Genomic DNA, 14477 nt, shown 5'->3' with positions numbered 1-14477 from the left:
CCACATTCTGCCCAAGGGTCAGCGGGTGGAAATACATTCATTGCCACAGATCAGGACATACTTGACCGTGCTGGTGATTTTCAGCCTGCGGATGCCGGGTGTGGGGAACTGCCTTGAATTCAGGTAAGAAACGTGCTGCATGGCCTTATCCAGCTCTCCAACATCGTCTCCCTCCAAGGTTAACACTGCGTGACTGGAGCTTGCGTGGATCTGAAATCATCGTACTAGAGTTGGAACAAGGTCCCAGCCGAGAGGAGCCAAAGCCATGAGAGGGGTGCAGTGAACAGACCGGACTGAACACTGAGCTCTTCAGTCCCCGTGAACAAGGCTCTCTACACAGTGTAAAGTCCCTTCACCCCCACCCCAGCCGGGCGGTGGTGGCGCACGCCTTTAATTCCAGCACTCGGGAGGCAGAGGCAGGTAGAGCTCTGTGAGTTCAAGGCCAGCCTGGGCTACAGAGTGAGTTCCAGGACAGCCAGGGTTTCTACACAGAGAAACCCTGTCTCGAACAAAAACAAACAAAAAATCCCTTCACCCCATCTCTGCCTTACCCTGCCAGCCCCACTCTTAGCGGGCGAGGCTGAGAGTGAGTTCAGGCGAGTGCTCACCTGCACGCCTCTGCTGCCCTCCTCAGGGACCTGCAGCTCCAGCCCCTCCTTGCAGGTGTACAGACAGTCAATCACTTTCTTATCCGCCAGTTTCCCAGAACGGATGGTGAGGCCAGCCAGGTTACCCCGGAAAAACTGTGTCATGTGCAGGTCACCGCCTTGGGAACAGGAGGAGGAGAGAAGTTAGGCTCATAGCTCAGGGGCTCCTGGGTATCTGTCACGGCTGTGTTACCAGTGGTGGCAGCTTGATGAAGGGACATGCACGTTAGTTCAGAGCAAACCCTGTTAGCCTTGCAGTCTACATGGAAGTGCAGTGAAAAATTAAATTGTTTATGGTCATGCACATGGCCTGGAGAAGAGAGGAGCTTGGGGTGGGGGTTCCCTCACCCGGAGCCTGGATGCCCGGGGCCCCTCTTTATACATCCGGCCACTCCCTGATGATGGAGGCTAACCCAGTACTATCAGCAGGGTGCGCAGAGACACCGTCTCCTCAGCACCGCCTGTTCAACCACTACCACCTACCTGGCTGAGCACACCGTGGGATGCTCCCTGACTGAGGACACAGGAGTAGGGGCCGGGGGAAGACTCGATCATAAGCATGGCAGGAACTCTGAGCCGCTTAGAGTCCCCACGGAAAAGCCTTGAAGGCCTTCCAGGGAGATTTGTGTGTACACTGTACATATACAGTATCCACATGCATATGCATGTGGTCTGTGCACATATATGTGTACAGTATGCATGTGTATACGCATGCTCATATAAGTATGGGTACGTGTGTGTGTGCACGTGTGTGGGCAGACCTGAGGTTGATGCTGGAAATCATCCTCCACTGCTCTCCCACCTTATTCACTGAGGCAGGCCTCTTGGTGAACCCAGAGCTGGCTGGCTAGCTAGTCCTCAGGCAATCTGGTCTGCCTTCCAATCACTAGAATTACAATTGGGGGCCGGGCCCCGTTGGCATTTACATAGGAACTAGGGATCTGAACTCTCCTCTCCAAGCTCGCACAGCGAGCACCTCACACATGGAGTCAACTCTGCTCTCAGGAAGCTCTTTGGTTGAGTTCTGTCTCCAAGGATGACAGGCAGGGAAGAAGTAACCCCAGGCGGTGGACCTTGACAGACCACAGCAAAGAGTCACAGACTAGAGCTCGCTTTCACATTACTGAAGAACAGGGCCTGGCATGGCAAGCCATCCCTGGGGAGTGCTATTTCTGTTCAGAATTTAGTATCAATCAGAAAACACAGAAACTCTTTTCCTGTCCCATGGCTTAGCCACATGAGCACCACGAAGTGGCCCCCAAACCCAGCTTGAGGAATTGTAGTAGGCGCCTCGTGCAGTGGACTTGGGGGACTGGAGGCACTACAATCCCACAAGTGCAGCCCACGGGGGTGTGCAGGGCGAGAGGGGCAGGAAAGGAAGTCCCAGGAGGAAATGGGGAAGCTCGATGCAGGCAAGCAGCTGAAATGGTGTCCAGATCAAATGCAATTTGCTCATCTCATGCGACATGTGGAATGAATCAATGCCTCAGCTTTAAAGGAAACACTATAGTGAATGGGGAGTGAGGGGGGGGTATCCAGCAACCTGCAGAGGCCACAGTCACAGGCTCGGTCTCATTGTCTCTTTCGACTCCTGAATACTCTGAAAAGCAAGACAGAGACAGCAGAAAAGACCAAGAGGTTAGGCCTTCACACTGGACCTCAGTCAAATGCTGAGGGAGCCAAACGCGAGCCCCAGAGAACAAAGTCCCTCTTGACATCCGGGACATGTTTCACCTGGATGCACGCTTACTCTTGATGACCTTTTCCCAGAAGCGACCCCCTCCAATGCTTCCTTTGGGGTTTTTCTTTTATACATCATCGCCTATTCTCCTTGCCGAACACAAATCAGACTCAAATGAAGACAAAACCAGGTACACCATTCATTATCTGTTTAGCCCGTGTTATAGTGCGCTCCCGGGAGGCCTGGCCGGGGGTGGTGCCGGAGCAGACGTAAATAAACATTCAGCTCCTAGACCACCGTCTTCTTCCCTCCAAACAGGGAAGCAGAACACACAGACAGAGCGGGAGGGCCGGCCCGTACCAGGGTCCAGAGTGTGGCACATGGGAACACGTGAGCCTGTGCTTCCTGGATTTTAAATGACAGAGAAAAGAGCATGGTCAGGAGGAGGCTGGCTGAGGGTCTCACCCAGATAAACCACCTGCAGCAGGTCTGGACGCTCACCAGTCACAGTCTCTACAGCTGCAGATGAGGCCCGGACTCTGCAGCCTGGCTGGTGGACAGCACACCATGGCTGTGCACAGAGCCCGCATACTCTGCACGGCATTGTGGAGGAAAGCCTCCTGGCAACTGGCCACTACAGGTATCTCCCATGCAACAAGTGTGGAGATGTGTTTTGGGGTGCGGCCAGACCTGTGAAGCCATTTTGCATCTCCACACGCACCCACTGGGATCTCTCTCTAACACTGCTGCCTATGGCCCACCCTCCCACTGTAAGTCAGCAGCGAGGAGGTTTCCACATTCACCAAAAGGCAAAGGGCACCTTCCTCTGTATGAACTGAATTTTATACTTGTGTTGGTAGAAGCTCAAGTATGGCTCAGTGGTTAAGAGCACTACTGCTCTTCCAGAGGATCCGAGTTCATTTCCCAGGACCCCTGTGGTGGCTCACAACCATCTGTGACATGGATTCCAGGGGATCAGACCTCTTCTAGCTTCCACAGGCACCAGGCATGCACCTGGTACATACAGGTCAAAATATCCCTGACACAGAAGATGTTAAAAATCAGAAAAAAAAAAGAATTTGTGCTCATTTGGTGTGGAAATTGCTGTCAGGTTGAAAAAGTCGAGAGCTGAGGTCAAAAGAGAGGAAAGATGAAAGGCATTTGCTATTCAAGGCCAGCCTGGGCTACCAAGTGAGCTCCAGGAAAGGCACAAACTACACAGAGAAACCCTGTCTCGAAACCAAAAAAAAAAAAAAAAGAACCTGGGCATCAGCTGAAAGCTGCCTGCATGCCTTGAGACCCAGCCTTTGGTCTTCACAGGTAGTTTTGTGAAGCACCAGTAACCGTGGGGGCCCGCTGGAGAGGGTCACCCCAGCGTGCTGGCTTACTCCTTTGTGTCTGAAAGAGTTTAGAAACTAGAAAATCCAAATTCTCCTAAAATAAACAAATCTGTCTTGGGAATTAGATTCGTTTATACCTTTCTAACCGAAGTCAAGCTATTATCTTCCCATGGGGAGAAATATGTATCTAAAGTCTGGACATCTAGCACACAGTGATGGTGCAGTGACCTGAAATGACGTGGGGGTCCAAGGGTCCAATGGAGGGTGCATGACCCTCTGAGGCAGACTGGTGCTCTGTGAACTTGGACAAGAACGGTTATTGTTTATTTCCACTAACTTATTTCCTTTGGTTATAAATATAGACCATAAACCACAGCAGTGGGCGGTAACTGTGACCCTGTCACCAGCAGAATCATGGGTGTTTTCTCATCACTGCACAGCAGAGCAGGGGTCCGCACACCACCTCAAAGCTCTTCATTCAAATTTATGGTCTCTTCTGGCCCTGCCACTGAAGCTTTGTCTCACCATTGACAGGGCACCAGGGGTATCGTGGCACAAGTTTACCGAGGCAATCCTTCAGTATGCTGGTCACTATTTCAATTTGACTGGCTCCCTAAGATCCCACAAAGAACCAATATATTGCTTAAGGCAGTGGTTTTCAACTTGGCCATGGGGATTATATTATCCTTCAGCAAAGCTTTCCAGAGTCCACTCCAAACGCTCCCCCACTCATCAGGTTCCTACCAAGTTGTCAAGGGCTAAGAGCTATGGGAGAGGCCCGGACACTTCTGTGTCCTTTATATTTCTGTATCTTGGCTCACTCTTACCTCTGGCTTTATAGACATCAATAATCAATAGACAGACTGATTTATATGCAGTTTCCTAATCATACTTTCCCTCTGTGTGTCACTGTTCTCAGGTTCAGGAAGGGTGATGGTGGACTGTTGTCCATAACATAACTTTACTAAACAACCATGGATGACATCAGTCCTGTCCTCTATCCTTTTTTTTTTTTTTAAAGATTTTATTTACTATGTATACAGTGTTCTGCCTGCATATATGCCTGCAGGCCAGAAGAGGGCGCCAGATCTCATAGGTGGTTGTGAGCCACCATGTTGTTGCTGGGAATTGAACTCAGGACCTCTAGGAAGACCAGTCAGTGCTCTTAACTGCTGAGCCATCTCTCCAGCCCCAGTCCTGTCCTCTAAAAGGCTACACACAGATACAAGGACACGTGGGTGAGGAAGAGAGCTACTGAGAATCTCATCCCCGATACAGTAACAATACAGCAGGAGGTGGGAACTAACTCACACCTCCTAGGAGGCCAGCAACTGTTACCTTGCCAGCAAGCTCCAACCACGAGCTGAGTCTCTATCCCAGTTGGATGAAGTGGGTAGTCCTCTGTTACCGAGAAAGGCTCGTGAGAAACGCCATCCACATAGAGAGTCACACTTGGGAACTCCACGTTAAGGACAAAGTGGTGCCAGTCCTCATCGCAGACCTAGCCAAGGCAAAGGAAGCGTGACATGTCAACCAGCTGCTCACCCAAAGACACAACCCTGAGTGGCAGCAGGATGTGGAAAATGAGTCATGTGTAAGGAATGGCTTCCTAAAAAAAAAAAAAAAAAAAAAAAAGGATTTAAAAACATCTAGCAACAAAGTATTTTGTAGACACATCCCACCAGAAAGGGGTAGGTCAATTTCATCATGGCTAGGGCATTTCACACCAGCACCATCCACAGGCCAGGGACTGCTAACAAGGGGCTGCACAATCCCCCATGAGCATGGCATGCACAAGTCTGTCCAGCAGCAGGCTGGACATTTTCAAACTCGGTGGGGTTATCAACTAGCTATTCCCTTGCCCCGTTTCTGAGGCAGGGTTTCACTAGGTAGCCCTGACTGTCCTAGAACTCGGTGACATCTGCCTCTACTCCTGAGTACCCGTCATTCATTTCCGGGTCAAAATGATAATCATCATCAGCCTCAGGAAAAGGCGTGTGACAGGGAGTGTACATGTTCTGTCAACTGCTCATCCAAACAGGAGCACACAGGTGGAAGGAAGTGTCCATGCGTAAGGCCCTGGGAGCAATCCCCAGAACCACACAGAACCACACAGTGGCGCCTGCTGAAAACCCTTGGGAGGTAAAGCAGAAGATCAGGAGTTCAAGACCATCCTTGGCTTTCCAGAGTTTGAGGCCAACCTGGACTACATGAATCCAGGGGAGGGGAGGGGAGGGGACAAAGCAAAGGGCAGGCTCTCTGAGTTCGAGGTTAGACTGGTCTACACAGAAGTTCAGCCGGGACTACACAGACCCTGCCTCCAAAAAAATAAAATAAAATAAATAAATAAACAACTAAATAAACGAATAGGAAATGTAACTCTGCCGGGCGGTGGTGGCACACACCTTTAATCCCAGCACTCAGGAGGCAGGAGGATCTCTGTGAGTTTGAGGCCAGCCTGGTCTACAGAGTGAGATCCAGAACAGGCACCAGAACTACACAGAGAAATCCTGTCTCAAAACAAACAAACAAACAAACAAACAAACAAAAGAAATGTAACTCAGACTGCATGGCAAAGCAAACTGAATTCTTTTACAGTGGTGAATGGGCACTTTGAACATATCAACCTAACTCAGTCTGTTCCTTATGGAATCCAGATTCAAACAAACTATAGAGACTCTCTCTGAGCCAAATAAAAATACTTGTAAAACAACTTGAAATTTGAACATTGACTGCATATTAAGAATTACTGTTCTTTTTCCTTTTCTTTCCCTTTCTCTCTCTCTCTCTCTTTTTTTTTTCTTTTGCAGGGGGGATGAGCGGCTGGTTGTTGAACCCATGTATGTTGCGAATTATTTTTTTCTACAGCATACTTTTCTCTAGTTCCTTGGGGAAAATATGGTAAGAGTTTCTGAGAAAGGACTGTTTATGTAAATAAAAAGCCACCCCAGAAAGAAAGACAAATCACAGGTTGTATTTCAGTCTCATGTACACCTTGGCCCTTTATGGATCTCAAAACTGTTTTAGACAGTGTTCCATTTTAGCAAACCCAGCCCATCTAACGATCTGTCAGCCTTTGCCCCTAACTCCATGAGCCAGGTCCTCTCAGCTAAGACCAGAGCTTTCTCTTCTGGTCACTCTCCTTGGCAAGCTGTTTTGATTCTCAGTTTACAGCACACACTGGCTCCATGTCCTTATCAGAGGCATTTTAACAGCAGCCCTCCTCCCAAGTGCTTGTCACAGGGATGCGGGAAAATCAGCTCCCCAAAGACACAACATGGCTGTGGGATAACGCTCTTGTACACTGTAAAGACCTGTCACTCGAATTGGTTTAATAAGACGCTAATTGGCCTGTAGCCAGGCAGGAAGTATAGGTAGGATGAGCAGACAAGGAGAATTCTAGGAAGAGGAAGGGCGGAGTCAGGAGTCACCAGCCAGACACAAAGGAAGCAAGATGAGAATGTTGTTTTGAGAAAAGATACCAACCCATGTAGCTAAACATAGGTAAGAATTATGGGTTAATTTAAGTGTAAGAGTTAGCTAGTAATAAGCCTGAGCTACTGGCTGAACATTTATAAGTAATATTAAGCCTCTGAATCAATTATTTGGGAAGCGGCTGCCAGGTATTTGGGAGTTGCTGGCCAGACACAGAAACTTCTGCCTACACAACATCACCAGAGGAATGCTATGTGGTCTCTGCCAGAGCCATAAGCTACCTTGAGCTAGCCGTCTGTGTGGCATCTGAAAGATACCAAGATTGTAGCTACTTGAATATTCAAGGCATCCCGGTACCTCTGAACTGCTAACTCAACCTAGCAGTCCTTGGTGCAGGTTTAACAGTGATGGGTAAGTTAAACATGAGGGCTTCACTGCCATCACCCCAGACAGTACTCTATTTCAACAGATCATAACTGTATTTTCTGTTTAAAACACATATTCTTTTTCACATTTGAAATGTGTATGTGTGTGCACATCAGAGGATAACTTGTGGGAGGTAGTTCTCTCCTTCCATCATGGGCGTGCATTCTGGGGATCAAAATCAGGTTGTCAAGCCCGGTGGCAAGACCCTTACACCTGGTGAGTTCTTCTGGCCCAAAAAGAAGGTAATATTTATGTTATTATTTTGTTCATAAAGTGCACACGGGGGAAAGGTAGGCTTTGGTGGGAAGGAGTTAAGTGGACCCGATTTGCTATCCTGTAACCAACAGATGCACAAAGCATGATGTCCTGCAGGCTGTCACATCCCTAGATATGACAACACCTGGCCAGGTTTCCATTTACTCACCTGGTTCAACTTCCAGTGGAACTCTGCAGGCCTGTATTTCTTCTCCTCAGACGGGTCCTGACGGAGGAGGAAAATGAGTCTGCACCCATGGACATACAGCGAATAATGGTGTCGGTTCATTTCTGCAAAGACAGCATCTATGGGTAAATTGCCAACTTCACGTCCCTGGGGTAGTAAGAACTGTTTCCGAATGGATTTAAAGACACGTTTATCTGCATAAATGAATCCTCTAGTTGGACCAGGACAGGATTTAGGAAGAAGCACCCATGAGTTTTACTGAGAACTCATGACAATCCACGGAGTAAAACTAATAAATCCCCCAGGCTGGTGCTGTCTCTCTGAGGACAGTGTCCCCAGCATGAAATAGCAGTATCTATGAGGAACTAGTCTCTGGAAGGGACACTGAAGAGGGTCCAGCGGCGCAACCAACCTGTTTTGTCTGAACTACAGAGAATCGTCTCCTTCTTCCGGCCAAAAGGCCCATGCCGCATCCACACAGAAATAGTAAAGGGCTCTTTGGGGTCAAGGGACACAACGCCATCCGGGATCCTCACCGCCTGAGTGCCATTGAACTCAAAGACCTGGTCACTGTCATGGCCATTGTCGGTGGGGAGGCCAACAGTCCAGTTCAAGGAGCTGCTTGGGGAAGGAAGCAGCTCGGAGGTGCCAGCAGCAGCCCCTGAAACCACAGAGACACGAGGCTCAGTTCCATGCACTTAGAGGCAGATCTCTGTGAGTGCCAGGCTAGCCAGAGCTATGTAGTGAGACCCTGTCTCAAAACAAACAAACAACAACAAAGTAACTTATGCTCCCACCCAAATAAACACCATTTTTGTGTATAAACACTTCAGTCCTTTGTTAATGAATACATAAAGTATTTTCTTCATTTTCATCTGTTAGTGGTGTGTGCTTGTGTGTGTGTGCATGTTTGCATGTGTCTGGGCCAATGTGTATGGGTGTGCACACATGTGGAGGAATCATCCCCAAATACCTTACTCAATGAGGCAGGGTCTCTCAATCAAACCCAGAGCTACCCATGACTAGTCTCAATAGCTGGCTTGCTCTGTGGATCACCTGTCTCCTACTAAGCCAGAATTACAGGTGGGCCACTACCCCCACCTGGCATTTAGTGGGTTCTGGGGATCTGAACCCTGGTCCTCACACTTGCTTTACCCACTGAGCCATCTGTCTAGCCCATAAAGTTGTCTGTTTGTTTTGATTTTATGTGTACAAGTGTTTTTTCTGCATGTATGTCTGTGTACTACTTGGATACCTTATGCCCAAGGAGGTCAGAAGAAGGCGTAACTCCCTGGAACTGGAGTTACAGACAGCAGTCAGCTGCCATGTGGGTGCTGGGATCCAAACCTAGAACAGCCAGTGTGCTTAACCACCGAGTCACCTCCAGCTCACACAGTATTTTTCAATTAGCTGGAGTCCTGCTGTGGCTGCGGTATGTACATATATTCTCCTCCTCCTTCAGCAGCGTACCTTAAAGCGACGGCTAAACATGTCCCTGCACAGACACCACGGAACGTCCTGGTCCTCCCCCTGGTGGGCGCTGACCGTCCCCCTGCCTTACCCACTCACACCTCTCCTCAGGGAGCACCTGCGTGTGCGATGACTCTCATCTCAGGATAAACTTCTAGAGTTGGAATAACTGAGTCAAAGAGCAGGAAAAGGGAGACCGGGAGACAGCCCAGTGTTGGTAAAAGCACCTGACACCAAACCTGACTCCTGAGTTCAATCCCCAGGACGGAAAAAACCGATGACCACGTTACCTACCCTCTGACTTCCACAGACCACTGTGGCACACAGGTACCCACACATACAAAATAAATAAATGCAATGTAAAAAAGAATAGAGAGATTTTACAGCTGTCAGGTTAAGTATTTTGCTCTTTCTTCCTGGTGTTGGGGATTGAACTCAGAGCCTCATGCATTAGCAAAATCATGTGCCTTTGAAACAGTGTGCCCTGTGTTGCCCAGGCTAGACCAGAACTCCGGGGTTCAAATGATCCCCTGCTTCAATCTTCTGAGTAGCTGGGCTGCAGGGCACATTCCCAAGCCCAGTTCCTTATTCTTATGTCATTCATACTTGGATATCTTACATTCTTCAAACTATGGGCTCTTCAGTGTACACACACAGCATTCCGAATAGATTCTGCAGGGTGAATACTCATTCCCTCGTGCCTGTCCTGAATGAAAACCAGCCAGCAAGGCAGCAAAGACCACTTCAGAACATTGTGTTTGTTCTGCTGCTTATTTTTTTACAGACCAAGCCACAGGGGCCAGGGTCCTATGGGCTCCTGCCTTTCCTGAAGACTGAGGGCTCCAGACACCAGACCTCCTTACCACAGAGCCGGTGAAGGGACTTCTCAGAGTAGGTGTCTCGGTCGCAGCCTTTCCCTATGTGGCTGGTCTCCAGCTCCACGGTGGCCTGCACTGAGGCGACAGGCTCATCACAGGTCTCCAAGTGGATGCTCGGGAAGACGGCCAGAGCACCAGTGCCTGGCTCATATTCAACCCTGCTGCTCCAGCCTGTGTGGGCCCACGGATGGGTGCAGGAGGAAAAAAGACAGCTCACGCTTATGTTTTTATGGCACGTACATTTTCAGAATGGACAGAGGAGCAGGCAAGACTTCAGCTCACCTTGCCACCCAGGGTTGCAGGTGGGCTTGACGCTGATCTTCACCAGAACGTCTTCGGTGGCTCTTTTCTTCCCACAGTCATAGGCCGTGACGGTGAGCTTATATTGGTGCTCTTTGCCGTAGTTTAGCTTCTCTGTGTTTGTAATATAACCTGGCAGAAGAGGAAACAACGATGAGAACCATCTTCACTTGTGCTACGCAAGACTGACACAACCTGAGATCATAACATCTCTTCTTCTTCCCTCACTGAGTCCACACTCAAGTGGCCAAGCCCAGTTTGAATCCACATAGCCAGCCAGCCACTTACTCCTGGAGTTTCTACACTGGTCTTTAAAAAAAAAAAATTTTTTTTTAAAGATTTATTATGTATACAGTGTTCTTTTGACCTGAAGAGGGCACCAGATCTCATTATAGATGGTTGTGAATCACCATGTGGTTGCTGGGAATTGAACTCAGGACCTCTGGAAGAGGAGCCAGTGCTCTTAACCACTGAGCTATCTCTCCAGCCCCACAGCCAGCTTTCTAAACACATTTTTATTCGGGTGTATGTGTGGGTACGTATGTGCTTCCTCACATGTGTGGAAGTCAAAGGACATCTTTTAGAATTAAGCTCTCTCCTCGCACCATTGTTTTGGGGATTGAAATTAGGTCATCAGGATTACGTGGCAGGTGCTTCTGCCTGGGCCACTTTTGCTGACCTGATTTTATAGTAACATTTACTACTTTGCATGCAAGAATAAAAAAAGACAAACAGTTTAAATACCTCAAATACTAAAAATGAGGCCAGGCTTCATTAAATACTTCTGCTGAGAGATTAATTATGTTAAAGGGAAAAAGTTGAGGGCTGAGGATCTGCTTTGGTTGGTGAATGACAGCACTAGTTTTGATCCCCAGCGCTCCAAACCAGGGGTGCTGGTGCATGCCTGTCATCCCAGCACTCGGGAGGCCGAGGCAGGAGGATGAGAAGTTCAGGGTCATCCTGAGCCACATGCCAAATTCAGAGCTAGCTTGGACTACAAGAAATTCCATCTTCTCTCAAACAAACAAATCGAAAACAACTAAGGTTAGGCTTGGGGATGACTCAGTGGGACACAGATTTAACATTTGTGACCCCAGATTCTATCCTAGCACCAAAGGAAGGGGGGGGGGAGAGAGAGAAGAAGGGGAAGGGAGGGGTAGGAGGGAGAGGGAGGGAGGGAATTCCTTCCTTGATCCTCTTGCTTAGAAAGAGGCATCCTTCTGTTCTAATGTGAGTGTAGATGTCTTTATTTATTTATTGTGTCTTTTTTTTTTTTAAGATTTGTTTTTAGTTTGTGTGTATGTGTGAGTACCTGCATGTATGTATGTATGTAAACCACATGCATGTCTGGTCCCCTTAGATGCCAGAAGAGGGGGTTGGATCCCCTGGACCTGAGTTACAGGTAGTCGTAAGCAGCCAGATGAGAGCACTGAACACTGAATCCAGGTCCTCTCCACCAGCATCAAGTGCTGCAGCCACAGAACCCTCTCTCCAGCCCCAGAGCCTCACACACCCACAATTCCATCAAAGACTGCAGTGTGCACTAATTTGTAATGGAGACATTAAGAAGTTATTACCAGGGCTGGCCAGTGGGGGTGCATGCCTTTAATCCCAGCACTTGGAAGGCAGAGGCAGGAGGATCTCTGAGTTCAAGGTCAGCCTGGTCTACAGAGTGAGTTCCAGGACAGCCAGGGCTCCACAGAGAAGCCTGTTCTCGAAAACCAACAAAACCAACAACAACAAAGAATCGCCACACAAAGAAGCTGAGCTCCTGTGTTGTTTCTGTCAATTACTCAGGATAAAGGTCCTGGCAGAAGTATGCGGCATAAATCCTCATCTTAGCTATAATCCCAGTGACCAGAGGGTCGAGGCAGGAGGATGACAAATGTGAGGCCAGCCCAGGCTGCACACTGCACAGGAAGACTCTGTCTCAAAAAAAAAAAAAAAAAAAATGACCGAGGGCTCAGAGACGGCTCAGCAGTTAGGAGCACGCACTGCTCTTCCCGAGGACGGCAGTTCCATTCCAAGTGCCCCACACGGCAAGTGGCTCGCAACTGCCTCTAACTCCAGCTCCAGGGGACCCAACACCTCTGGCCTTGTGTGCATCTGCACTCACGTGCACACACCCACACAGAGACACAGAACTAAAAATAATTCTTTAAAAGAAAGAATGAGCTGGGTGGTGGTAGTGGCGGCGGCGGCGGCGGCGGCGGTGGTGGCACACGCCTTTAATCCCAGCACTCGAGAGGCAGAAGCAGGCAGATCTCTGTGAGTTCGAGGCCAGCCTGGGCTACCAAGTGAGTCCCAGGAAAGGCACAAAGCTACACAGAGAAACCCTGTCTCAAAAAACCAAAAAAAAAAAAAAAAAAAAAAAAAAGAAGAAGAAGAAGAAGAATGAATGAATGAACACTCACGTTTAAGATGGGGCAGAAGGGCTAAAGGTGTATGTAGCCCAGTGGGAGGACATTTGCCTAACATGCACGAAGCCCTGGACTGGATCCCCAGCATCACCAAAAGCACGGAGGAGCAAAAGGTTCTCATCAAACGGAGAACTAAAACCACGTCTAACTAAAGGGACAACACACTCAGCTGCACATAAATCAAAGCAAGAAGATTCGTGTCCAACGAGGCCTTTACTCGATTTGGGTAGGAAAGGAGAAAGAGCTCCCAAGAGCCCAGACTTCCAGAGAAGCTGTCAGACCAGGGAGTCGAGTCAAACATGAGCCACAGCACTAGGCAGGGCCCCGGGCGGCCTGCAGACGCACTGATGCTCTGGGAGCACTGGGAAGCCCAGGTCACTGCTGATCTCATTAGACGGGCCAGCGGCCTCACTGACACACCAGGCCCCTCCGTCCTTACCGTCTTTGTCCACCGTGAACGGCACGTCTGGGGTGAGGATCTCATAGCTGCAGATCTGGCTGAACTGAGGGGAGCAGTCTGCGTCCACAGCCTCCACCCTGAGGATGCTCCCATGCTGCTTCCCTTCTGCCACGGCCGCCTTGTAGGACTTCTCCTTGAACACAGGTGCGTACTCATTCACGTCGTTCACCTGGATGTGGACAGTCGCTCTAGACGAGAAGGGGAAAGCTGTTGAGGGGCTTTGGTTCTGTCTTTTACCCAAAAGGCGACAATTCTGCCCATTTCTAAATTTCCTTTTCCTGATACTGTTTCATGAGCTTCCTACAACGAAGCCAAAATATACACGAAATTACATTCCTTTTAGTTTGGCATGGAGCCACGGGGAAGCTAAAACCGGGACTTGGGCTGATTTTTCTATGCCCTAAAAGTAAGGCAGCAGATTTAGAAAATCAGTGATGTAACTAAAGAGACTGAATTTTCTTTCAAAGTGGGGCGGGGCATGAAGAGGAAGAGGAAGTCATCAAACACGTACTTACTCTTGGTCATAAGGTTAAGATACATTATCAAAGAATTGTAAAAACTCACAGCCAAAGGGAGAAGGGTTAGAAACAGAGAAAAGGGGGGCTGGAGAGATGGCTCAGGGGTTAAGAGCACTGACTGCTCTTCCAGAGGATTCGAGTTCAATTCCCAGCAACCACATGGCAGCTCACACCTGTTTGTATCTCCAGTTTCAGGGGACCCCAACACCCATGGCAAAACATAAACGCACATAAAAATAAAATATAGTTCTCTCTCTCTCTCTCTCTCTCTCTCTCTCTCTCTCTCTGCTTCCTGTTTTTAAAAAAATAGAGAAAAGTTCTCATTATCTAGTTAAACCAAATCCTGAGGTAGATAGAAGGCTCAGGGGATGAAGTACTTGCCACACAAGTCTGAAGATGGAGTTCTGAGCCCCAGCACCACAAAAATGTGAGGCCAGTGGTGGCGCCTCTGTAATCTCAG

General features: G+C 48.7%; 1 protein-coding gene across 1 annotated transcript in view; it reads right to left on the bottom strand.

Annotated features, from left to right (window-relative positions):
- The window catches only part of Clstn1 (calsyntenin 1), a 36744-nt gene that overhangs the window by 5346 nt on the left and 16921 nt on the right, over positions 1-14477 (bottom strand). The window contains exons 5-13 of the mRNA XM_028858455.1: positions 13479-13687; positions 10602-10751; positions 10305-10490; positions 8384-8632; positions 7954-8075; positions 5007-5169; positions 2191-2247; positions 609-766; positions 62-210 (exon numbers count right to left, since the gene is read on the bottom strand). Of these exons, the coding sequence (XP_028714288.1) occupies positions 62-210; positions 609-766; positions 2191-2247; positions 5007-5169; positions 7954-8075; positions 8384-8632; positions 10305-10490; positions 10602-10751; positions 13479-13687 (1443 nt within the window). The remainder of the gene's footprint in view (positions 1-61; positions 211-608; positions 767-2190; positions 2248-5006; positions 5170-7953; positions 8076-8383; positions 8633-10304; positions 10491-10601; positions 10752-13478; positions 13688-14477) is intronic.

The sequence above is a fragment of the Peromyscus leucopus genome, chromosome 2 (assembly GCF_004664715.2).
Source record: "Peromyscus leucopus breed LL Stock chromosome 2, UCI_PerLeu_2.1, whole genome shotgun sequence".
Lineage (NCBI taxonomy): Eukaryota > Metazoa > Chordata > Mammalia > Rodentia > Cricetidae > Peromyscus > Peromyscus leucopus.
This window is presented reverse-complemented; position numbering and strand designations above follow the sequence as displayed.